General features: G+C 38.1%; 1 protein-coding gene across 4 annotated transcripts in view; it reads right to left on the bottom strand.

Moving 5' to 3' along the window:
* Nucleotides 1-1,641: 1,641 nt before the first annotated feature.
* Nucleotides 1,642-27,557, bottom strand: part of LOC102535981 (melanoma-associated antigen B16) — a 70,799-nt gene continuing 44,883 nt past the window's right edge. The window contains exons 1-2 of one of the 4 annotated variants that reach the window (XM_031673269.2): nt 7,408-7,494; nt 1,642-3,302 (exon numbers count right to left, since the gene is read on the bottom strand). In XM_031673269.2, the coding sequence (XP_031529129.2) occupies nt 2,193-3,236 (1,044 nt within the window). In that variant the 5' untranslated portion in view covers nt 3,237-3,302; nt 7,408-7,494 and the 3' untranslated portion in view covers nt 1,642-2,192. Of the gene's footprint in view, nt 3,303-3,905; nt 3,912-7,407; nt 7,495-7,650; nt 7,824-27,557 lie in introns of those variants that run through there. The other 3 variants (XM_072956049.1, XM_072956047.1, XR_012067483.1) reach the window with 3 other exon arrangements.

The raw sequence follows: 27,557 nt of genomic DNA, 5'->3' as shown, positions 1-27,557 counted from the left end.
TGAAGTTTACTCTGCTTGGTCCACTGGGAGAAGGTGCAGCTTTCAGAGGAGGACTGAAGAGCTGGCCAGCAGGTCAGGTTCCAGTTTGGACAAGAGGGCTCACTGGAGAAGACCACAGGAAGGGCACTGTATTACAGAGAGACCAGGAACTGATAAAAATGCCAGCCCTAGTAGGTTCTGCTCTCAAGGATCCCTGGAGCTTATGAAGAAGATTCTACATAAATGAGGCCCACAATCCCCAAATTGAGTTTCTTGTTTCAACTTTATTTTTTCATACCTGCTTTAAGTTCCTTGCTGTTACATCCTTCTTTCTATATCTGAGGCATTACGGTATAGTGAGAAGAGAGATCAATTAAGAGATAAAGTCTGACTCAGGTTGGGAAGAGAGGAACACAGTGGGTTTTAGATGAACTCAGAGAAGAGATCTAATGGCAGCTCTGTCACAGACATGTGAAATCAGATTAATCACAAGCTCTTTGAGCCTGAGGATCTTCAACTGTGATTCTGGTTTGATAAGTCCTGTCTTCTAGGACTTCCGGAATGTGTATGTAGTAGATAAAGAACATTGCACAGAGCCTGGCATTCCTTAGAACTTTAATGAATAAGAGTTACTGCTAGGATTATGTCAATCCCAAATTCTACCACCCTCAGTTGTGTATGCCTGTGTTTACGAGCACGTATTTTCTAAATCTAGGCTTTCTCAGAATGTATAAAATGCTATAGGACATAATATATCAAATAAAACCAAAATGTCTTATAGAAATTAAGCTTTGTAAAAATTTTCCCTCAGAATTTGTTCTTTAATGGATTTGGGAATGTCATTCCCAGCTGGATATAATTCAAATGATGTAAAATTTGTGCTAGTGATCAACTCCTTACCTCCTTCCCAGCTACCCATCCATCAACACTCTCCTCACTTTTTAATTCATTTCGCCACTACCAAAAATTTAATCCTTGCATATTGTTTGCCAAATTACACTGAAGACAGCTTAATTGAATTTTCCTATGAATAAAGTGGCTCTCTTAGGCCATGGAAGACTGCCAGCTCTGTGGCTTCTGGGCGACAAATCTCAAGGGATTATCACCTATATTTCTCAGAAACGCCTTAGAGATGATGTATATTAAAAGACCTAGTTTGCAAATGTGTTCAACTGTACTGGAATAAGAGTGCAGGTCACTTTCCATTCCTGTTCTAGGTGAGAATTTCTTATTTACTCATGATCCAAAAGTAGCAGCAGTTTAGCACTACAGACCTTTAGATTTCAACTGTGAGACACACCACCTGACAGTCTTCTCAGTGCTCATGATGCTCTCAGCCTCATCTGGCGTTATGACCCAGTTTAATGTGAAATTAACCCCAACTGAAGGACTTAAAAGTTTCTCACAGCCCCACACTACCATGCCTAACTGCACTGCCACACTGACAGTTTCACTGGACCATCCACCTATACCTAGTCATTTTACTTGTCTTTTAGGGATACAAGATTCCCTCTGTTGTCTTTAAAGGATTATTGCTCATATATGTTAAAATGTCATGTCCTGGTCCTGAGTCATTAATCCTAAAACTTCCAATACTAGTGCTGTGCTTCCCAGAGGAGCAGGTGTTCAGTAAAGGACTGGGGAAGAAATGACCGAGTGAGCTTAAGGTCTATATTACTAGTATTTATTTCTTTTACATTCTTGAAAGAGCCAAGCAAATCCATGTACTTATCACTTAAGTTTAGAGAACAATAGGGAAAAGGGATAAGAAAGCCAAGATTTCCATTTCTTTCAGATTTTCTTTTTGTCTATTCATCTCAACCATCTTAAAGTAGAATTCTTTCACATTTGCAAGGAAATGCCTATAACAATGCCATCTTATCTTATTCCACATAACAAAATAAGATCGATAGTTTCAGTTTGCTTTACAAAACAACAAAGCTTTTATTAGTAAATCTCATTATAGCATTAAATGTGTGACCAATATCATTCTTAAAATTGAGTATTTTAAAGGTAATTAAGCCTATATAAAAAGAAACAATATTTGAATAACAAATACCTCAAAAATTAAGACTAAAATTTCAAGCTACTCATATAAACTAAGAACACATAGGGTAATACACCATCTTCATTTCAGCCACACCTGAGACCTAAATTCTACAAACACTAACCGCCTCTTCCATCAATGCATGAAGAAACCACCCCCGACTCCCCTAGGTGTGGGAGAAGCTGCTAGCCTTGGCACTGGAACTTGCAGTGGCCTCGGAAGGAGAGACAGCCCTGCCTGAAATACTGGCTCTGGCTCTCTCTTCTTCATCTTGCAAAGCCTCCTCATACTGAGGTGGGAAAGAGCTTGGGTCAGTCCCATGAACCTTGGCGACAAACTCCAGGACCTTCATCTTGGTGGTTTCTGCGTGGGCTCTTGGGCCCCACAGGAACTCAAATTGTGCAGGATCAGTGTTGGCCACCTGGCGGTACTCCAGGTATTTTTCTTTCACAAAATCTTTGGTGATGAGCTTCCTGGGCTCTCCAAACATGAAGTGCTTCCTACTAGAATACATTCCCGACAAATTCAGAACTTCCCAGACCTCGTCTTCGGTGGCACGGTTGCCCTTCATGAAGATCACGCCCAGGACAAGTATCAGGATGCCGGACTTGGGAATGCCTTCTTCACCATGCAGCATCCCATCATAGGTGAGGCCCAATTTGATGAAGAGGCCATAGCGGTGGTTGGTGGGATCCACTTCCACTAGATCAAGGCCAAAGATCATCTCCATGCGCTCAGAGGCTCTCAGGAGAATCCCAGGGAAGTGGTATTCATAATCTCTGATGACAATCTTCAACATATCTGCCTTTGTTATTGGCTCCTTCATTCGATACTTGAACAGCAGGAAACTGACCAACATAGCCACTTTCTCATCAAGAGCATCTATGGGCACATTCTTGGGGTCTGGCACAGCCTCTGAGGTGTCTGGACTATCCTCTTCCTCTTCACTCATGGAGACCTCATCTGATTTGTTGGATGAGGTGGCCGTGATGGCAACGGAAGATGCGTAGAAACTCTGAGCATCCTCAGGAGTGCTGGATGCAGCTGCCTCAAGAGGCTCCTTCGAATTGCCAGGCATTAGAGGACGGGAGGAGAGATGGGTCTCCTCCAGAGCCCTGCAGACCTGTGCCACCTCCAGACCCTGGGTCTTACTGAGGGTCTGAAGGCATTGATCCTGTGGGCATTGTGGAGTCTTCTGATGCCGAGACATGCTGACGGTTGTGGGTGGCAATTGGCAGGAGTGTGGAGAACAGAATGGGCGATGGGGAATCACCACCTAAGGGAAAGAAGGCACGTACGAGTGGGCTCAACTGGTAAAGTCAACAATGGGGGTTTGATCAAAGCTGCCTCGAATGAACTTCTCCTGACAACAGTGCTATAGGGCCTCACAGGTCTCCTGACCCCCTGGTTGCTCTGTCCTGCAAAACATGATGGAGGAAATGTGAATGCTCCTCAGGGTCCAGGCAGCCAACCAGGCTGAGAATTCTCAGGGATCACACTAGGCAGTTGTGGTGGGCACTACAGCACTGTTACTGTTCCAAGGAGTGTGGTCCTATCAGTCCTCACTTAGGTTCATTACCTTGGCATTAGACAGGACACGGATCATTTCACCCATGCTAATACGACGCTGTCCTCCTAAGTCCAAAGTCCCATCTCCTAAGACAACTCAGGAGGAAGAGTGCAGGTTTTCCCTGGGCTGACAGCAGGAGCTACACTCTGAATACTATCACAACTGGTGTCAGTGGTCCCCTCAGTTCTCATTTACTTGTCTTACTTTGAATGCAATAATGTCCTAGATCTCTTCTGCTGATGTAACACTGTCCCCTCAGGGCAAACTCTCTACCTCCTGATATGTGGACAAGGTAAAGGTTAAGTCCACCTGACACCTTGCCCATAGCCTCTCAGCTCTGACAATACAGCATGGCTATACTCTGTGATCCCCAATCTACAGGGGTCGCTGGTCCTTCAGTTTTCCTTCAGAGTCCTTGCCTTGGCTACTGGTGGTATCACAGGCCTGTCCACTCTGCAAAATAATGCCAATCCCTCTGCAGATAAGAAAGCCTTATTTTCCTGAGTCACAGGAAGGAAGGAAGGAAGGAAGGAAGGAAGGAAGGAAGGAAGGAAGGAAGGAAGGAAGGAAGGACGGATGGACGGACACTGTCTGTTCACTGCTACTAGGGCTTCTCTGGTATTACAGCAGAAGCTAGAAACTGTGGACCTCCCTCTGTACTAGGGTGAGTGGATCACTTCAATCTCACTCAGGATCCCACCTTAATCCATGACAGGCCTTAGACTCCTTCCTCTGCTGACCTCCTATGATGTACATGATGTAGGCACATATACCAAGGACCTCACTTGTCTGAAACCCCAAGAAGGAAGAGACTGATCTTGTCACGTGATCTCTGACTAGAATTCTCTGGGCTGATAAGAGTACAGGGGCTCTTTGATGACCCTATGTTGTAGGGTGGATTCCATTCAGCCCTTACTCTGTGTCTCCATACAGACTTCTGTACTGCCTGGTTACTCTATCTGCTGCTGATTTGAACCCGTCACCTTCAGACCAAGACTGCCATCTCCCTAGGACTGCAGTACATGAAGAGATCTGGCGAGATGTCCAGACATCCTTGTTTGGGACTTCCCAGGGAATGACTAGAGAGAGTCAGGAGGTATCATGGGTTCTGATCTATACTCTAGAGAGTTAACGGCTCTTTGCTCAAGTAAGGTCTACACCTTGGAACTTGCCAATGTGTGAGGCTCCTCCTCTCTGCCGACCCGATGTTGTTTCCTCACATCAAAGAGTCACATCTCTGACCCTTGAGGAGAAACTAAGGGAACGTCACATCCAGAGTTTCCAAAGGGTGACAGCAAAACAGGGCTCTTTTGAGACAATCTGTTATGGAGTGGTATCCCCATAAGCCTCACTTTGGGCCCTTCTAACTTACAAAAGGTCCTGGGATCCTACGTCACATTCCTACCCTAACCTTCATCTCTCTGAGTTCACTGAACAGGAAATGTGGCAATGTCTCTGCCTAACAGCTTTGCACAAGGTCTCCCAGGAGGGAAAGTGGGCTAAAGTTAAGTTACACACAGGCCCTAACTTCTGAGATGGATGATTCTATCAGCCCTCACTTAGTGCCTTTATTCTGGCCACTTGTTGGGTCTCTGTCCACACCTTCTGCTACCTAACGCCACCCCTGCCAGAAAAAGGTCATTCCTCCCCACGACAACTGAGAAGGAAGGGATGAGAAATCTCATATAATCAACATAGCCAGGCTCATCAGTGCTGACAGTGGGGCTAGACACTCCACGGACCATCTATTTTGTGGTGGTCAGGCCCCTCAAGCCTCGACCTTATGTAAGTCTAAACTGGCCTTGGGACTCATCCTCTACTCACCTAATGTGCTGTGAGTCCCCTGTATTCAAACATTCTTCTCACTAAAAGCCCAAGAAGTGAGAAGAGCAACATCTTATCAGGTGATCCCTACCTGAAACACCCTGGACTGACAGTAAGAGTACACCTCTGTTGGGGCCCCTCTGTCCTAGAGTGGCTGATACCCTCAGTCCTAATTCTGTGTCTCAGTAAGTTCCTGGAAGCCCTTTTTGCACTTTCCTTTTTTTAATCCTTAGGTCACCACTCAGACAAACACAGTCACTTCTCTGAGCCCTCTGAAGATGAAGGTAGAAGGTGAGAATTCTGACCACTCCTGCCTCAGGTTTCCAGGGGCTAAATACAGAGGCAGAGTGGAGCTCATGGAGACCCCACCTGTACTGTAACGGGTGTACCCTTAGTCCTCATTCAGTGTCTCCACCTAGGGTCCTGGCACTCTATGTGACTTCTCTCTGATGATTGTTTTTCACTCCTTATGTTAAAGACTCACTTACAAGTGGCCACCAAGGAGGAAGTGAGGGGACATTTCACCCAGATATCCATATCCACAGACTCCCAGGGCTGACACGTGTGGACACTCTGAGGCCACCTGTGTTCGGGGGTTCACCTCAGTCCTAACTCAGGGTCCTTACTTTGAATTCTTTAAGCAACTGGGAAACCACCTTCAGATAACCTGACTTTCTCTTTGACCAAAGCTTATACCTCACTGAAAACAAAAAGGATGACGTGAAGTTGTCGGACATGTGCTCATGTCTTACAGGAACCTTCTAGGACTGACCTAAGTGGCAGGAAGGAACACCACGGGGGTTCTCTGTTTTAAAATTTATGGTCCAGATGGTCTTATCGTGGGGTTCTCACCTTGAAAACAAGGATGGTGTGGGATCTATCCTTGTGACCAGAGTTTGTCCACTCACAATAAGGTCTCACTTCCCAGTGAATACACTGCCTGTCTGCACTCGGAATCTCGAAGAGCTCCCTGTGATCTGTGCGACCACACTTTTATGTGCTAAGTTTGCCCTTCAAATTAACTCAGTTAACACCGGTCAGTGCCTGAGATCTTGCTGACTTAACATAGTCTATTCAAACAAATCCTTTACCTTCCTGAGACCCTCTGTCTGCATCATTCCCTGGATCTCTCAGGGGTGACACAGGGGAAGGGCTCTGTAGAGCCCCCTCCACCACAAGTTGGCTAGTCCCACAATCCTCCCATGCGCTCCTCAAACTGGACACTGGTTGCTAATGTGCCCACTACCATCCACTGCCTCAGCTCTGCCCCCACTCCTCCCCCTGCCACCCCGACCCCACCAAGGCCTCATCTCTGTTGAGACCCTCAAAATGGAAGTGACGAGAATCTCATGACACAACACTGAGAGCTGACCGCGGGTGTAGTCGCTGTGCCACATCCTCTGTCCTGCGGTCTGAGGAACCCTAAGAATTCACTCGGGGTCGTCACCGGGACTCCTGCAGGACCTGAGACGCCTTCCTGTGGTGACATGATACCATCTACCCCAGACTAAGGCCTCCCCTCCCTCAGACTCCGGACGCCGAGGTCAGCAGCAGCATTTCCGGCTCCCGTTGCCCGGGGCCTCTCAGGGCTGCTCTCTCGGCCGAGGCTCAGAGGGAATTCTCCTCAGGACTCAATCCCGTTTGGGGGGAATTCTCCTCAGGACTCAGTCCCGTTTGGGGGGAATTCTCCTCAGGACTCAGTCCCGTTTGGGGGGAATTCTCCTCAGGACTCAGTCCCGTTTGGGGGGAATTCTCCTCAGGACTCAGTCCCGTTTGGGGGGAATTCTCCTCAGGACTCAGTCCCGTTTGGGGGGAATTCTCAGGACTCACTCAGGGAGGCCACCACCTCAACAAGACTGCCGAAGAAGTGTGTGGTAGGTCGGCCTAAACTGCCCGCGTCTCCCGGGGTTAGGGTGGGGGTTCTAATAAGGTGGGCCCCCTCCTTCCTGGAGCGGGTGGTTCCCTCAGTCCTCGTTTAGAGTCTCACCTGACACCTTGCGGCACCTAGGGCTCCTCCCGCTGCTGCCACGTCCGCCTCAGACCCGAGCCCTCACAGCGCCGCGCTCTGAAGGAGGAAGTGACAGGCAGTGACTTCCGGTGATTCCTGTCGGGGGCCTCCCGGGCCCACGAGCAGGTGCCGACTCTGCGCATGCGCTCAGCTCCAGAGTGGAGGTGGCTGCTGGTCTTGCTAGTAGTCCGGACAGAGGCTTCTGCCTAGTCGTGAATGCCTCCCCCAGTTGCACTGAGGTTGTGCCCCTCATGGCAAGGTGCTTAGATTCCTGAGAACCCCGAAGGGTAACCAAGGGGATGTCTCAGCCAGACATCCCTGCTCAGGCCTTTTAGGGTAAAAAAACAGCAGGTGGCCTCTCTGTGTGACTCTCCTTTATTCTTTGATGTTGATCTCTGTTTTCAAAAAATTTTTATATTGAATACATTTCACATATAACATTGTGTCAGTTTAAGACGTACAACATGTTGCTCTGATACATTTATGTATTGTTTTATGATTGTAGTTGTCATATTTATCACATTATATAATTGTAATTCAATTTCTGTCTATATTCATTTTATTGTGCATTAGATATCAACTGTTTACTACTCCTTGAAGTTTGTACGCTTAAACATCAGTCTTATCCCTCTACTTCCTCATCTCCTGGTAACCACCATTACAGTCTCTGGTTTGTTTTTTTTTTTACAGGTTTGACTTTTTTAGATTCCACGCATCAATGATGCCATGTAGTAGCTGTCTTTGTTTGACTTCTCTCACTTAGCATAATGTGCTAAGGTTCACCATGTTGCCACAAATTACAAGATACCATCCTTTCTCTTGGCTGAGTAATATGTCCTTCCGTATGTATACCACACTTTTTAAAAATTTATTCATCTGTTGATGGGTATTTAGGTTGTTTCCGTATTCCTCTGTCCTCATCCATGGGGGTGGGATCTTTCTTTCTTTTTGATTTAAGACTTCCTGGGAAAAGAACTATCCCAGCAAATTCTTCTGAAGTTGATTTACTGCAACTCTTGTAGAGCTTAGAATGGGTAGTGTTCCAGCCTTAATGGGAAATGGGGAAGTTGGATCATAAGGCAGGCAGGGGCCATGACAGGTGGTGGGCTATCAGAGAAAAATCACAGTCATCCATTCCTTCTCCTCACCAGTCAGACTTAGACTCTTATATACATTCTGTTCTTAAAGATTCACTTTCTTGGCCACCTCTCTCTCCCGCTTCAGAGACGGCCCACATTCTGTCTATGGAATGTGTACCTACTTTTAATCTGAGCAGCCAACCCCCACACCTCGTGGCCTTTCTCTTGCCTTTCAATGTATCTCTCTAAATAAATCTACCTTTACTCAAAAAAAAAAAATTCACTTTCTTGAATGAAAGGCCGCAAATGGCAAAATATCCAATTTTGTTATGGGTGAGTTGTATTCCATTACATATGTATGCTGCATCTTCTTTATCCATTCATCTATTGATATGCAATTAGGATGCTTCCATATTTTGGCAATTATAAATAATGTTGCTGTTAATAGCAAGGTGTATGTATCTTTCTGAATTAATTCTTATTTTGTGGTTGGCTTTATTCCTCTGATAACTAGATAAGGTTAAAAGCTAAAGTTCCAAACATTCTGAGAAATAATAAACAGTACATATATGTAAATTTTTAAAAGTATGTGCAGTATATTGTATATATATGTATTTACATGCAATATATTGTATATGTGCAGTCAAATTGTAATAATTCTACCTAATAAAATTGAAATAAAAATTCACTTTCTACAGGGAAAGGACTGAGATGAATGATTTTTAAAGCTCCTGACTTTTTTAGGTTATCTGACATTGCATATGCAGATGATATTTTCACTGAATATTATCTTTCCTTTTGCATTTTTTATACTTTGTGGTTTGTTTAGCTATTACCATTCTAAGGATGGCTTTGGACTAGAGTTTCAGTTTGTAGTTGTGAAGGACAATTTTCTATTCCTATTGGGTTGTAATTTATATTTTGTTAAATGATAGCATTTTCACTTGAGTATTCAGTTTTAAAGGTATGATATTTACAATAAATCATTTTGCATAGTAATTCTCAGACATGGTCTATAGTACATAAAACAATACAATGAATCCTGTATACTTGACACTGATTATAATAATCATCAATAGTTATAAGTAGAAGCTTGATCAGATTAGTATTTTTTTGTCAACGTGTTTGTTCTTTTTTTTTTAAACTTTTTTTGAGTTACAGTCATTTTTACAATGTGTCAAATTTCATGCAGAATAAATAAACAAGATTATACTGTATAGCACAGGGAAATATATACAAGATCTTGTGGTAGCTCACAGTGAAAAAAAAATGTGACAATTAATATATGTATGTTCATGTGTAACTGAAAAACTGTGCTCTACACTGGAATATGTTTGTTCTTTAGCAAGACCATTTCAGAAGTGATGTTTTATAGTTTAATTGGGAGTTATATAATATCTGTATAATTTCCTTTTTGGTGATCCTGGCACTCTGATAATTAAAACCAGTATCCATTCTTTATTATGGGCTTAATTTACTAACTGAAATTCTTCTGTAAGTGGAAATACATCCTTGTCTGCCATTTGTTTATCCTGAGGTATTTTTATAATATATTTCTAGTATTCACTTATAATATTTAAATCTCCTCTGTACCTAGATTTCACACTGTATTATTCGACTAATATCACTTATTTCTATTTCTTTTTTAATTGATAATACTTACAAAATTATCTGTCACATAGATCTGACCTAAAAATTGGCTTTTGTGAGTTGACTACTGTCTTCTAACTCACCAATTTTACATTTATGTTTCTTATTTCTTACCTTCTTCTTTGGATCTAAAGTTCAATTCTTTGTCTAACTTTTTGAAATGTTTGGATATTTCATATATGTCTTTTAAATAAGCTTATTTAAGGCTATAAATATACTTCTGAAAACCACTTGATCTGCTTCAAACAACTGGTTCTATAAAGCATATTACTTAGACCCTTAAAATTTTTATAATATATGTAAACACTACTGAGTGAAGAAAGTTTTCTTGAGAAAGCTGTAAGAGAAAGAGAATGACAGAGTTTTACTTAAATGAGGTTTCAAGGTCTAGAGGTGTTTTTTTTCTCCCAGGGGTGTTTTGCTTTATTTTGGTTATTAATCATAAAGGAGACATGAAAACTAGTGAAAGAGAATGCTAGTGACACAGCTGAGTTTAACGAATTCACTGCCAACTTAACAATAAAAATCAGTTAATATAATTCTTCATCTGTAACAATTAGGGTTGTCTAAAGGGTCTAAATATATAAATCAGAGGATATTTAATGCAGGAAATTGGTCATGCAAGTGATACAGCCAAATAGAGAAGAGTCAGGAAGACTAATGCTTAGCAACTTGTGAATGTCACTCCCACATCTATCCTAAGAGAGACAAATAGAGGAAATAGTGTTACCAGAGCCTAGATGTTGGGGTCAATGGGATCTGGAACCATGGTGGGCTAATCCGATAGGGGCTGGAATCAAGAGAAGATACAGCAATTAGGGCAGAAGCTACCTAGTGCAAAGATGAAGGAGAGAAGTGCTGGGCACTCCCATCCTGCTGGGGCCTAATCTCCTTTAGTTTCTCCTGTTGGCTGAACTATGTTGGCATCTTGAGTTTGGAAAGCTTAGGAATTGGGAGTCAAACACTGAATAGAATAGTATAGAGCAGAGCAAGTGTGAAGAAGGGATCTGAGGACAAACAGGTTAAGGACTAGCATACTGCAACAGATCAATAGAGAAAAATCGTATCTAAATTGATAGAGAAAAGTTTTCATAAAAATAATGACTCATTCAATATAAAAGATATGTTCTGAAACTAAAGTATATCTACAAAAATCCTAGAGTAAAAAAATTATATCTTATGTCTAAAATTTCAAATCTTTTATTTTAATATTGAGTAGACAAAAATGCTATCATCATCTTTATTCTACATTTTAATAAAGATACTACATAGGAAAGTAATGGGAAATAGAAGTAATCAGCAATACGAATTGGAAAATAAGAAATAATGCTAGTATAATTAAACATGAACAATGTATATATGAGGGAAATCTATAAAAGAAAAGCTATTAAATCAATAAAATGTTTTTAAACAAAATTATTGAGTATAAGATCAATATACAAAAGTTTACTTTTTCTATATCTAGATAGTATGAAGATGAAATTAAATAAAAACAACTTACAAATTACCATAATAAACATTTGATGCCTAAAAATAAATATAAAAAGTTTAAGAACTCTATGGAAAACATTATATGGCTACTGTTTACTGGAATTACTAAAGACCGAGCTAAATAGAGAAATATTAGATGTTTTTACATGGAAGATTCAATATTATAAACATATTATTTCTCTCCACATTTAATCTACTAATGACTGTAATGACTCTTCCTCAGCAAAGCCACATAATTTTTGTGTGAATGTTTATGTACATGTGCATGCATGTGTAAATCTTAACAAGGTAATTCTAAAATTTAAATTGACTTGCAACTGTCTATGAATAGCCAATATACTCTTGAGAAAGAAAGATAATAATGTTAAGAATTATGAAAATACTATAGTAATAAGAATTTTTGGTATAGATGTGGATATAGATAAACAGACTAAAAGAACAGAATAGTGTGTTCCAAAACAGACCCACTACATGTCATTTCCAGATTTTTTGAAAGCTAGCTACTGTAGTGAAGTTGGGGGAAAGAACAGTGTTTTCATTTAAAAAAATTACAGTGGAATATTTTGATATCCATATCAAACAGAAAATGTAACTAAAATTCTCCCTCACACTTAATACAAATTCCAAGTAGATTAGTAACCCACTTTAAAATTTTTTACTCTGAAAATTTTCAGACTTACATAATAGAAGGGAGTATCACATTAGCAGATTTAAATGAATAAATCATACCTAAATTGTTTTAACAGGTGTACAAAAATCAGCATTCATTCCTAATGAAAATGTGTTATCATACTAGATAAAATGTATAAAGCTCTACAGTAAATATTATACTTCATATTGAATCATTGAGAACTTTTACTTTAAACTTGGGAAGGAGGCAACAACATTTGCTATCACCATTTCTATTCAATGTTTTAATGAAGATACTATATAGGGAAGTAATGGAAACAATAAATCAAAGGGATTATGATTGGAAAATAAGAAACAAATTTGGCATCATTAACAAATGATTAGAATGTATATGACAAAAATTTACTACTAATAAACCATCAATTAAAAAAGTGTTTATAAAGGTTGCTGGGTTTAATATTAATATGTGAAAATATACTTGCATCTGTGGCAATAAAAAGTATGAAAATGAAATTAAACAAAATATAACTTGTACATTACCATAACAAAATACGTGGGATCTATAAGTAAATATAATTCTAAAAATGCATCAACTCAATGGGAAATATTTGCTGATATTAGAGAAATTAATGAATGCCTAACTACATGAAGAAATACATGTTTGTAGATAGAAGATTTAATATTATGACCATGTTAATTCTCCCCAAATTTAATCTACAGATGACTGTTCCTCTCCCACAAATAAAATCCCACAGGTTTGTGTGTGAATGTGCATATGTGTAAGTGTTTGAAACATGACAAGCTGATTATGAATTTAAATTTCAGTTGACTTGTAAATGTCCCAAAAGATACATCTTCTTGAAAAATTAAAGTAAAATATAGCTTACTCTACCAGATATTAAGAATTACTAAAAACCTATATTCCTACCGACAGTGTAGGAGGGTTCCTATAATAATCAAGACCTTGTGGCATAAGTACAGGCATAGGTAAACAGACCAAAGTAATCAAAGTAACACTTTGGTGTCTCCAAACAGAACTGCCTGTACATGGTTGGTTGATACATTAAAAATGTGCCATTGCAGAGAAGTGGAGAAAGAGCAGTAAGTTTCTAAACAAATGACAGTGAAACAGTTGGTTCTAGAAGAATTTAGACTAGGGGTCTAGTCCCAGCTCTGTCACATTCTAGCTGTATGAACATGGGTACATTACCAAAGTTTATGAGCCTCAGGCTCTTCATCTGTTAAGAGGGTTTGATAAGCCCTGTTTTCTAGGAGTATTGGAATATATGTAATATATATAAAGTGCATATCACAGTGCCAGGCATATCTCAGATGATTAATAGTTTATGAATGTATGTTTCAGAGAACATGACGTGCTATAGGATATGGAATAGCAAATTAAACAAAATGCTGCTTTGCAAGTAAAACTTCATCAATTTCCTCCATCTGAAGACATATTATTCAATTTGAGTGTTGGGGAGACTTCTCTAATTGGATGCAACTCAACTCCTAAAATTTTTGTGAAACACCATCTTCTTCCATCTGTCCCAACTACCTTTCCATCCAAACCACCCCTATTTTCATTCATCCCACTACAAGCAGAAATCTAGCCCTCATTTGTAGATTTACAAAATTATAGTCAAGATAACCTAAGTTAAATGTCCTTTTTTAATGGAGCAGGCTTGGGCTCTCTCAGGAGGAAAAAAAAAAAAAGGTAAATCTCAAAGTTCCCCATACAGAACAAGATTACAAAGATTTTATACACTGGGTTCCCTCTAGCCTCACTTTGATCCTCCACTACTTAGAATGTGCACTTCTCTCTTTATTTACAATGTAAAGAACCTGCCTCAGACTTCAGGAGGGGTAGGAATAACTACTGGCCATAGCCGTGCAATTTGCCTTGGCCATGGCAGTAGTGCCAGCCCTGGCAGCAGCTCTGGCTCAGGCTCTCTCTTCCGCATCTCTGCATGCCTCTTCGTAACAGAACTGGAAGACACTGGGATAGCACTGATAACCCTGGCTGAAACTTCTAAGATTTTCATCTTGCAGGTTTCAACTTGAGCTCTTGAACCCCACAGAAAATCACAGTGTGGAGGATCACTGTTGGGAACCTGCTCCTACTCCAGGTACTTTCCCTGCATCAAATTCTCTGGTGGCAAGTTTCTTGGGCTCCCACCAAATTAATTGCCTCCTCTCAACATACAATATTCAGGAATTCCAAGATCTCTTACTCAGGGGCATAACTGCTAATCATGAAGATTACACTCAGGAGAGGCATCACGAGTCCAGTCTTACGCATATCCTACCACCACTCAAACTCCCTTTGCTGGTGATGCCCAACTTGCTGACAAGGGCATAGGAGTGACTTGTGGGGTTGACTTCTTCCACACTAATACCAAAGATCAGCTTCACGTACTTAGAGGTTCACCTGAGGATTTCAGGGAAGTAGCGCTTGTACTTTGTGTTGACAATCTCTGGCGTGTCTGCTTTTGTAGTGGGTTTTATACTTGTGCAGCAGGAACTGCACCGTCAACTGCACTACTCTTCCTCATTAGAAGGCCTCTGTGTGAGCTCCTAATTAAGAGTGGAGCCTCAGAGGCGCTTGTCCTTTTCTTGTCTTGGAACTTGGCACCTTTATCTGACCTTGTGCATGGAACACCTACAGAAGCAATGGTAGTGGATATGGCTCTCTCTCTCTGAGGTTTCTGGGAACACCAGCAGTGGGGAGGCTCTGGGGAATACCCCCCCAAATAGGACAGTGTGTGTGTGACTTTGGGCTTTGTGGTGTTTTTCAGCACACTGCTTACTCCTCTACTCTCAAGGCATGGTGACACTACACTGGTCAGAGACATCAAGCAGAAGTGTGAGCGGGAGAGCAGGTAATGCCAGTCCACTGGAGGCGGGAGGATAGAGGGGAGGGTGTGCTCAACTTCAACAAGGAGATACTTCCTTGGCTGTAATAAAGATAACTATTGCAGGTTTCTTTGAGGGCACTGCTCTAGGAACCCATAGGGCTCCTGTTCTTCTGATCATCCTGTCCCCTGAGATCTCTGGTGTAGTGGATTGAATTGTGTGCCCCCAAAAGATGTGTTCAAGACCCATTCCCCAGTACCTGTGAATGTGACCCTATCTGGAAATAGGATCTTTATAAATGTAATCCAGTTAAGATGTGGTTATACTGAAATAGGGTGGGCCCTAAATGTAATGACTGGTATCTCTGTAAGAGAAAAGAGAGGGAGATTTGGATACAGAGACACAGAAGAGACACAGAGAAAAGAAAGCCAAGTGATGGCAAAAGAGAGATTGGAGTGATGATGCCTCTATAAGCCAAAGAATACCAAAGATTGCTGGCAAACCACCAGAAGCCAGGAGAAAAGCATAGACTAGGTTCTCCCTAAGAGCCTCCAGAAGGAACCAACACTGCCAACAACTCGATTTGGAACCTCTGGCCTCCAGAACTGTAACTGAATAAATTTCTAGTTATTTTAGCTACCAAATTTGTGGTACTTTGCTATGGCAGTCCTAGAAGCTAATACACCTAGGGAGAAAGTTACAGGGCGCCTTAGGTTGAGGCCTTCCAGCCCTGTCTGAGGTGTACTGGGGTGACAGCAAGGGCTAGAATTGGTGTTCCCTCTGTTCTGGAGTGAGTTGTACTCTTAGTTCACACTCAAGATCATCATATTAACTATTAACTAGGTTTGGATCCCCTCCTCTCTGCTGCACTGAAGTTGACACTTCAAACCAAGGCACTTACTTCCCTGAGGCCTCAGGAAGAAGTGCCTCGGCCACTTCTCCTACCATAGGATACCTACTACTTATTATTCTGTTGGTCCCTATCTGTTAAGATACTTGTACCCTAATTACTGAAGGAGTGCCCTCACCTTGGCTCCAGATAGCACCTGGGACTGCTCCTTTTGGTGACCAATGGCTAACCTAGAGACCAAGGATATCATCCTTTCAGATCTGATATAAAGAAGTGAATAGGACCCTCAGTCTGGCTTGGAGGACTGACCACAGAAACTATGGAAACATAACAATCCTAATAGGTATATCCTTAAAGAAGAATTTCAAAAACAAAACAAAAACTGAAGGAAGTGAATGGACTTGTAAACAAGTTCACAATTATATCAGGGATTTAAACACCTCTCTCTAAGGGATCAACAGTCACAGTAGAAAGGAACTCATCAAGGATTTAGAGGATATAAATATAGGATAAAGGATATAGAACTGAACAGCATCACAATCCAATAGGATACAACTAATGTTTATAGAACACGATTCAACACAATAGAATACACATTGTTTTCAAGCACACATAGAATATTTATCAAGTGAGACCACATCCTGAGTAATTAAAAAAAAAAAAACCTTAACAAAGGTAAAAGAATGAAATCACGCAGAGTGTATTCTGTAAATATAATGGAATGAAGCTTGAAATCAATAACAGAAATAGAACAGGGAAATCTCCAAACCACTGGAAATTAAACAGCATACCCCTAAAGATTCTATGGATCAAAGAGGGCTTCTCAAGATAAATTTTTAAAATATGTTTGAATTAATGAAAAGTAAAATACAATATACTAAAGTCTATGGGATGTAAGTAAGGCAGTGATTAGATAAATAAACAGATGACTGGATAAAGAAGATGTGATATATTTATACAATGGAATACTATTCAGCCATAAAAACGACAACATAATGCCATTTGCAGCAACACGGACGTCCCTGGAGAATGTCATTCTAAGTGAAGTAAGCCAGAAAGAGAAAGAAAAATACCATATGAGATCACTCATATGTGGAATCAAAAAAAAAAAAAAGAACATAAATACAAAACAGAAACAGACTCATAGACATAGAAAACAAACTTGTGGTTGCACCCTTAACTTGTGCTCCTTTCAACAAATGTTAATTTAACAAAGACATACCAGGAGTGTTGAACATTCTCTCTCAACAAATAGCAGAACAACCAGATACAAAATCAGCAAGGATATAGAACCACCAACCAACAGAATCTAACAAGCATCTATAGAACATTATACACAAAATTAGGAGAATGCACATTCTTTCTAAGATTCCATGCAACATATACCAAGATAGACCATATTCTAGTTAATAAAACAAACTTCAACAAACAGAAAATAATTATAATCATACACAGTGTGCTCTCTGATCATCATGAAATCAATACTGAAATCAATAACAGAAGAACAACAAGAAAACTCCAAATATATGGAAACTAACTTGGAACTAAAAGTAAATAAATAACACTTTAAATCATCCATAGGTCAGAGAGAAGTCTCAAAATACACTCAACTGAATTAAAATGAACATACAACATTTCAAAATTTGTGGGGCACAGCTAAAGCAATGCCGAGAGTGAAATTTATAACACCAAGATACTAAGTTAGAAAAGCAGAAATGTCTCACATCAGTAATTTCAACTTACACCAAAAGAACCTAGAGAAAGAATAAATAAATAAAACCAAAGCAAGAGAAGGAAGAAAATGATAGAGAGCAGAACTTGATGAAATTGTAAATAAAACAAAACAAAAAATGAAGATAATCAATTAAAGTAAAAGCTGGTCTTCTCTGTGTGTGTGTGTGTGTGTGTGTGTATGCGTGTATGTGCCCATGTGTTTTGGAATGATCAATAAAACAACACATCTCTAGCAAGACTGAAAAAGAAAAAAGGGAGAAAACAAAAGTTACCAAGGTCTGAAATTAATATGAGACTATCATGCAGACAGAAAATAATAATAATGATGTTAATTATTGACATAATTCAGCATCTATTTATGATAAAACTCTTAGGATATAATAGAGGGGAATTACCTCAACTTGATAATGAACATCTAAAAACCCCTAAATTTGACATTATACTTAATAGTGGAAGACTGAATGACTTTTTCTTAAGATCAAGGACAAGGCAAAAATATTCACTCTCACCACTGCTATTTAGCATATTACTAGAATGTCTAGCTAGCACAATAAGGCAATAAAGGAAATAAAAGTCATAAGGATCATACATAAATAGATACTGTCCCTCTTTGAAGAATTCATAACTTTGTACATTTAAAAATCGCAATGAATGGATAAAGAAGATGTAGTGTATATATACAATGGAATATTACTCAGCCATAAAAAGAATGAAATAATGCCATTTGCAGCAACATGGATAGACCCAGAGATTATCATAGTAAGTGAAGTCAGACAGAGAAAGACAAGTATCACATGATATCTCTTATATGTGGAATCTAAAAATAATAATGACACAAATGAACTTATTTACAAAACAGAAACAGACTCACAGACATAGAAAACAAACTATGGCTACCAAAAGTGAAAGGGGTGGGGGGAAGGGATAAACTAGGAATTTGGGATTAACATATATACTCTATGATATACAAAATACATAAACACAAAGACCTACTATATAGCACAGGGAACTATATTAAATATCTTGCAATAACCTGTAATGGAAAAGAATCTGGAAAACAAAAATATATATATATATATATATATATTTGAATCACTTTGCTGTACACTCAAAACTAACACAACATTGTAAATCAACTATACTTCTATTTTAAAAAAATCCCAAGAAATCTACAACTCTTAGATCTAATACAGCAGCAAGTTTGCAAACTATAACAGCAATATGAAAAAATCAACTGTATTTCTATACACTAATAGTGAACACATAGAAACTATAAATGCAATACCACAGACAATTGCTCAGAAAAAACCTAACTCTGAAATACATAAGTGTAAATTGAACAAAATATTTTTAGGCACCATATGCAGAAAAGTACAAAAAATTACTGAAAGAGATAAAAGAATATCTAAATAAATGGAGAGATATAATATGTTCATTGATTAAAAGACTCAATGTAGTAATAATCTCAATTTTTGTTAAATTGATAAACAAGTTTAACACAATTCCTATAAAAAATTCAGCAAGATTTTTTACATGTATAGTTAATCTTACATAAAAATTAATATGGAAAGGGAAAGGATCTAGAAAAGCTAAAATAATTTTTGAAAAGAAGAGTAAAAATGGGAAGAATCTCTTTATCAGATTTCAAGATCTATCAAATATTTGCAGGAATCAAGACTCTGTCATATTGGTGGCTAGATGGACATACAGATGAATAGATCAGAATAGAGACCAAGGAAATATCCCCCATGTAAGTATGGACAATTGATTTTCAACAAAGTAGCAAAAGTGATAAATGGAGGAAGGACAGATTTTACAAAAACTAAATGCTGGAGCAATTGAACATCCATGGGGGAAAAATGAATTCTGACTTAAACCTCCCATCTTATACAAACAAATTCAAATGTTACATAGATTTAAATATAAAACATACAGGTATAAAACTTTTAAAAGAAAATGTAGGAGAAAATTTTGGGGATATACTGATTTTAGACATTATACCAAAAACACAATCCATAAAAGAAAAGATTGATAAATTAGATTTCATCAAATTAAAAAAAAATTATCCATGAAAAATCTTCTCTAGAGAATGAAAATACAAGCCACAGAAAATATTTGCCAAATCACATATGTACAAGATTCATATATAGAATATCTAAAGACCTCTGAAAACTCAACATTTAAAAAAGGAAACTAATTAGAAAATTGACACAAGGCATTATGAAGTTATATATATACACAATATATACATACATATATATATATATATATACATGCATGTATATTGTTCTCTGTTCCCAGTTTTTGGCAGAGTTCCTAAAACTTGTAATTTCCTAAGTAATAAGAATACTAGAAACATCTCTTGTTCTAATACTTTCTGACACAGAGTACCTAAAACCCTCGTAAATTCCTAAGTAATAAGAGCACTAGGAGCAGCTTTTTTTCTACTGAGGTGACTCTGGATGGCCTCCCGGATGGCTCCTGGATGGCAGCTGGTCACCAGGAAGACAAAGTCATGATTTGAAACTTAGAAGTTTCAGCCCCACCCCTCATTCTCCAGAGAGGGAGAGGGGCTGGAAATGGAGTTGATAATTGATCTTGCCTACATGAGAAAATCTTCATAAAATCCCAACTGTATCGGGTTTTGGGAGCTTCCAGGATGGAGAACACATCTGCACTGGGAGGGTGATGCACCCCAACTCCATGGGGACAGAAACTCCTATGCTCAGGACCTCCCAGACCTCACCCTATGTATCTCTTCATCTAGTTGTTCATCTGTATCCTGTATCATATCCTTTAATAAATGGGTAAATGTTAAGTAAGTGTTTCCTTGAGTTCTGGAAGCCTTTCTAGCAAATTAATCAAACCCAAGGAAGGAGTCTTTGGAATCTCTGATCTAGTATTGGTTAGTCAGAAGCAGAAATGACAACCTGGGCTTGCAACTGGCATCTGAAGTTGAGGGGGGCAGGGCACAGGCACTCCTGTGGGAGTGAGTCCCTAACCTGTGGGATCTGATGCTCTTTGCGGGTAGACAGTGATAGAATTGAGTTAAATTGTAGGACCCTCAACTGGTGTTTCAGAGAATTACTTGTTGCAGGGGGAAAAAACCTCCAAACATTTGGTGACCGAAAGTGTTAGAAAGTGTGAGTGTTCTGTATGAGTAATAAGGAAGACACACAGGGGAAAAACACACATAGTAGGAAAGAATTGAGTTTTTCCCTACACAGGAAGGTTGAAAACTGAGTTTTTTTCTTATACAGACATGAAGGCAGATTTCCCTGAAAAGGACGTACACATAGTAAAAAAGTACATGAAAACAAGTTCAACTTCACTAGACTTCAGGGAAATACAAATTAAGGACCATGATGAGATATCACTACATACTTACCAGAACAGCTGAAATTAAAATAAATAATAATAATATCAAATGTTGGCAATGATCCAGACACTGGATCACTCATAGATTGCTGGTAGGAACTGATGAAAGAAATTTTCACTTAAGTTATTCTGGCTTATACATGATGATGTCATTTAAACTAATGCTAATTAGAGCAGCCTGCTTGTGGCCTATCAAACATACATTATACATCTGCTTTAAGTATTAAAGAAAGGAATGCACTTAAAAATCAAAATGGAGTGACTATGGTTCAGGCATTCATCTTGTTCTTTTTTTTAAAATTTTACTTATTTATTATTGTATAATTTAATTATTTTATTTTGGTGGTTGTGGGGGGAGGTAATTAGACTTATTTATTTTTAGAGGAGGTACTGGGGATAGAACCTAGGACCTTATGCATGCTAAGCAAGCACTCTACCACTTGAGCTATACCCTTCCCTGGTTCAGGCATTCAAAATGGAGGTGGGTGGTCACTGTGGATGTAGTTGCAGACATATTCCTGCATCACTGAGAACCTAAACTCTCTGGACTGTATCAGACTTAAGGACACCATCAGCCATTTTCAAAACAGTATCTGCTAGCAGCTGCCAGCTGCAATCTTATGGTCTCAAGGTCTCCCCTTCTAATTGTGCGACCATTTTAGACCCCAACCAATCCTTACCTAATAAGCACCCTTACTTCTTAACAGCTCCAATTAAAATTCTTGACAAACAACTTGTGTAATTTTGTGTTTTTTGCCTTTATAAGTCTTCCCTATTTTGTAGTCCAGTAGAACAATATTCCAGTGCTTCTTGAATCTGTGTCTCCTGGCCTATAGCTTTCAGTTTGGCTCATATAAAACTCTTTTATATTCCTATTACAGATTGGATTATTGATTATTTCTGTCAACACAACATAAAATGGCACAGTGACTCTGAAAAATGGTTGGAAAGCTAAAAAAGAAAAAAACCAAACATGCACTACCATATAAACTAGAAATTGAACAACTGGATATTTATCCTAGAAAATGAAATTTTATGTGCACAAAAAAACCCCATACAATTGGTCATAGCAGCTTTGTAATGGCTGAAAACTGGAAACAACCAAAATGTCCTGTAATAGGTGAATGTTTAAACAAACTATAGGACATTTATGCAATGGAATGAAAAGGAAAAAGCTACTTACATATGTAACAATTTGTATGGATCTCAAGGCCACGCTGAGTGAAAAAAAATCAATTTCAAAAGGTCACATACTTTATGATTCCATTTTCACAGCATTCTCAAAATGATAAAATTATAGCAATGGAGAAAAAATAGTTGTTGCTCGGTATTAGGCATGGTTGGGCGAAGTGAGCTGGCACCACTATTAAGGGGTAGCATTAGGAAATAGTACTGAATTTTGATTGCAGTGGTAGTCACATAAATGTACACATGTGATATAATGACATGGATCTAAACAAATACTACCAAAATACTATAGTTATGTAAGTTATTACCATCGGGGAAAACTGGGTGAAGGTTACATGAAAACTCTGTACTATCTTTGCAGTTTCCTGTGAATATGTAATTATTTCAAAATAAATAGTTATATACAGTATGATTCTACTTATATAACATGTTTGAGAGAACAAAACATAGAGATAGATAACAGATCGGTTGTTTCCATGGGTTAGAGAAGTAGGAAGGATTATATGTGACTACAAAGTGATCATATGAGGGAGCTTCTTTGTACCAAAGGACCAATTCTGTATTTTGAATGTGGCAGGGATTATATGAATTCATACATTATAATATATAGATATATACATGAATCTATACATATGTTGTAGAATTATATAAAAAGACATTCTTCAAACAAGAGTTGCAAGCAAAAATTGTTAAATTGCCTGTATCAATTCTAGTGTAGTTAATTTCATTGTACTAATACCAGTTTCCTTGTTTGAATAATGTACTACAGTTACATAAGATGTCACTTATGGGGAAACTGGGTGATGTGTATACCACTGAGAAAAGCTGGGTGATGGATGAAGCTTGATGACTTCAATACTCTATATTCATTTTGCAACATCTCTGGAGTCCATTTTTAACAAATTAAAAAAAAACTATAATAATGTGAAAAGATAAGACATAATTCTAGAAGAACTATTTTAATGAATATAACTAATAATGATTAATATCCAGAATATATAAAGATCTAAGAATCAAATTATCTAGAAAAAAACAATCTCACAGCAAAAGATAAGCTAAAGACAAGAACCATCATTTACCAAAGAAGAAGCCTGAATGGCTAGCAAATCTGATAGTAAGAGGTGTTGATAAGGAACATTGCTGATGGTGAGTAAATTGATACAAACAATTTTTGAGCCATTTGCCAATAACATGTTCATATGAATATATGCGAATTTCCTAAATTCATTTTTGGATATGTATCCTAATTATTGCATATGTGCACATGGAGAAATGTATTAGAGTGTTCCTAGCAGCACTCTTTCTGATACTAAAAAAACTTGGAAACAAAGTTAAGTATCCTTCATATGGACAATGTGCTACACTTATATAATGGGATATTAATTAGAGAAAATGGATTAATCAGAGCCCCCATACTCAACACAGACGATAGGTTTAACATAGTATCAATAGAGAAGTCAAATCCCAGAAAAACAGTGTAGAAACATTCAAAAACTAAGTATAGTTTATGGACAGTTTCATGTATAGTAAAAGTATAAAAATACAATGGGAATATTCAACACTAAATTCAGGAAAATACTTGCCTTTGATGAAGTAGCCAGGGGAGAGGATATAACTGGGGAGAGGTACAGAGGGCGCTTAAAAAATCTTGGTAATGTTTTATTTCTTAACTTTAGTGTTGATGACACAGGTGCTTATGAAAATATTCCGTATATGTATTTGTATCAAATATCTCATAATAAATTGAAATAAAATAGCAAATTCATCAAGAAGTAAACTTTATACTATTAAACTAATAAAAATTAAAGTTAAAGCATTTTTTTATTTTAAAAATGTCAACACATAATAAATACTGGAGAGGGTGTGGAGAAAAGGGAAACCACCTACATTGTTGACTGGAACGTAAACTGGTGTAGTCACTATGGTAAACAGTATGGAGGGTCCTTAAAAAACTAAAACTGGAGTTACCATATGGCCTAGCAATCCTATTCCTGGATATATATCCAGAAAAGATGAAAACTAATTCAAAAAGACCCATGTACTCTGGTGTTCACAGCAGCACTATTTACAATAGCCAAGACGTGAAAACAACACAAGTGCCCATCAGCAGACAATTGGCTCAAGAGGATGTGGTATATATATACAATGGAATATTATTCAAACATAAAAAAGAATGAAATATTGCCATTTGGAGCAACATGGATGAACCTAGAAAATATTATGCTCAGTTAAGCAAGTCAGACAGAGAAAGACAAATATGATATCACTTATATGTGGAATCCAAATAATGATACAAATGAATCTATGAACAAAACAGAAAGAAACTCACAGAAATAGAAAGCAAACTATGGTTACCAAAGGGGGGAGGGAAGTGAGGGAAGGATAAATTAGCAGCATGGGATTAACAGATACAAACTACTATAAATAAAATATATAAGTAACAAGGATTTACTGTATAGCACAGGGAAATATATTCAATATCTTATAATAACCTATAGTAGAAAATAATCTAAAAAAATATATATATATATAACTGAATCACTTTGCTGCACACATGAAACTAACACAAAAGTGTAAATCAACTATACTTCAATGAAAAAAAAAGAATCCCAGAGAATAGTCACATTTACTTAAATATGAACAAAATATATGACCCTTCCAGGATCAATAAATCCCAAATGATGTACCAATGGGTGTTAAACATGCCAAACACTATTCTTAAATAATACGAGCACTGTCAGTACCAGAGGAGTTGACAAATTTCATAACCATTTAAAGTCTTCAATCAGTTGTAAATTTCAGAACTTATTTGCATTCAATTATTTTCACCAGTTCAGAAAGACAGAATGGGAAAAAGGTAATTTTCCTAGTTGTCTACTTGGTCTTTAACTATATATTAGACTACATTTTTAAACTGTAACCTTTATTAATTATAGTAGATCAAAAGCAGAAATTATTGGATTGTGGTCAAGCTTAAATTATTTGAAATCCCCAAGAATACAGTAACAATGGTCTTCTTGGTTTGTGTCTCTTGACTGTGGTGGTTATTTTCACTGAATGCTCCCTGCTAAATGGTACATATTTGATCAAATTGGAATTTTAATGGTTGGAAGTATATCCAGTCTGACTTAAATTTGAGGAAAAAAAAATGCTCACCTGCTTCCTTATTATCAGTCAAATTCTGAAGAAAACTTCTTGGGGAAAAAAACACATCTATTTCCCAGGTACTTTAGTAGTTCTGTTTCCTATATACTGATTGATAAAATGTAACTTTTGTAATAGAAGTTAACTTGTATATAATCACAGAACTATTGGGCATGCTGTCAAGACTTTGAAAGAGATCTACTTTTTCCTTCAGTTAGGATTAAAAAGGTGAAAGTGTTAAGGTTTCCAAAAAGCAAAATTCCATAAATCTAGTAGCCTATTCCGGTACTTAAAACGTCTCATTTTGAAGAAATTATTTCTGATTACCACACTAACTCTCTGATGTGTCAGATTAAGACCATTTTTTCCAAGTGAACAAATACTTTTCAAACAAATATTTATCATTTCAAATATTTCTCACTTTTTTCTGATCATAAATGTAATAACTGCACATTGTTGAAAATTTGTAATTTTTAGCTAAGTATAAAGAAAAATACAAACTCCCATCAGATAAACACAGTTGTATTAACATGGCGGTTAATTTCTTTCTGGTCTTTTTTTGTGTTTATTACACATAGACATATATACATATGACAAACACACTACATATACATGTTAATAATATCTATTATTTATTTAACATTTACTATGAAACAAAAATTAAGAACATGCACTTTATGTACATTTTCATATTTAACCCTCATCATAAACTTATTTGCATTCTTGTGTTAAAAAAAAATTGAAGCACAGAAACATTTTAAAAATTGCTCAGTATTCCATAGCTATTAAGTTACTAAGTGTTGGAATAGAGGTTCAGATCGGCACTCTTATTAGCCTGCTTGCCATACTGTAGACACATAACTACTGTATAAATACACACATACATATACACACACACACAAATATATCACAGAAGCCTTGGCATTAATTAACTTAACAAAACTGAAGATTTCACAATCTCCAGTCAGAGAGGAAGGGGGCAGGGCACAGCCATTCAAGGAATGCCACAGCAATTAACATCAAAATGGTGAAAGATTCAACCCCCAGTGGGCCTTGAGGCTCAAGACATAAGAGATCTAGCTTCCAGCAGATCCTGAGCTTCATTATACGCCCATTGTAATATATTAACATGGTGAATAACACACCCACATGCACCAAGGCAGTCCCAAGGCTAGCCACAAAAGGACAAAGAGAGGGAAATGACCAGCTTCCTGGGAATCCCAGCCCCTTCCCCAGGCTACTTAGACTGGTCCTTCCACTTATTAGCATATGAAGCCACCAAGCCCATAAAAAACAGCAAAAGTGCGCCTCCTGGCCATGCCTCTCTCCCCTTCTTGGGAGATGGCCCGCATTCTGTCTATGGAATGTGCACTTACTTTTAATCTAAGCACCCAACCCCCACACCTCGTGGCCTTTCTCTTGCCTTTCAATGTATCTCTGAATAAATCTACCTTCACTCAACTGTGGCTCGCTCTTGAGTTCTTTCCTGCGCGAAGCCAAGGACCCACACTTGGCAGGGCACATCCCAGAGGCTCAACCAAGACCTGGGACACAGCCCTCCTCATGTCCATCTGTTTTCCTGCATCACCAGGAAGCCCTGAAGGTCCATGGTCCATGACATGTAATTTATAGAAATAGAACTGATGTTCTTTGTAGAGCTGGTTTCTGAGACCATATCAGTTAGGTGAACCTAAAAGACTGATTCCCACCAAGTGTGTCATGAATGTAAAGGGAAAGAAATCCAGAGCTGAGAAAGAAGCCATGAGCTGGGGACATGCAATGGGGTCTTGTAACAAAGAGAATCCATGAAGAAAATAAATGTTAGCTACACAGAGATATATCATAAAAAGCCATCCAAATGGAAAAAATCTTCATGAGCTTTAAAATTATACAGGGAATGAATTATATTTTGTATATATAATTACAAAGTAAATCATAAATTATTTACATCTTTTGGTTAATCTAATTGATTTTTCTTTGCATACTTCTAGTTTCCAAAGACTCTGATGATTTAAATATTCTAAGTCACCCATCAGATAATAAACATGACCAGTCAACTCAAGTACTTTGTAAAAACATTTTTCTTTCTTAATGATCATTGGAATAGATTTGGGGACAGTCTAATCACTGAA

This window comes from Vicugna pacos, chromosome X (genome assembly GCF_048564905.1).
Source record: "Vicugna pacos chromosome X, VicPac4, whole genome shotgun sequence".
Lineage (NCBI taxonomy): Eukaryota > Metazoa > Chordata > Mammalia > Artiodactyla > Camelidae > Vicugna > Vicugna pacos.
This window is presented reverse-complemented; position numbering and strand designations above follow the sequence as displayed.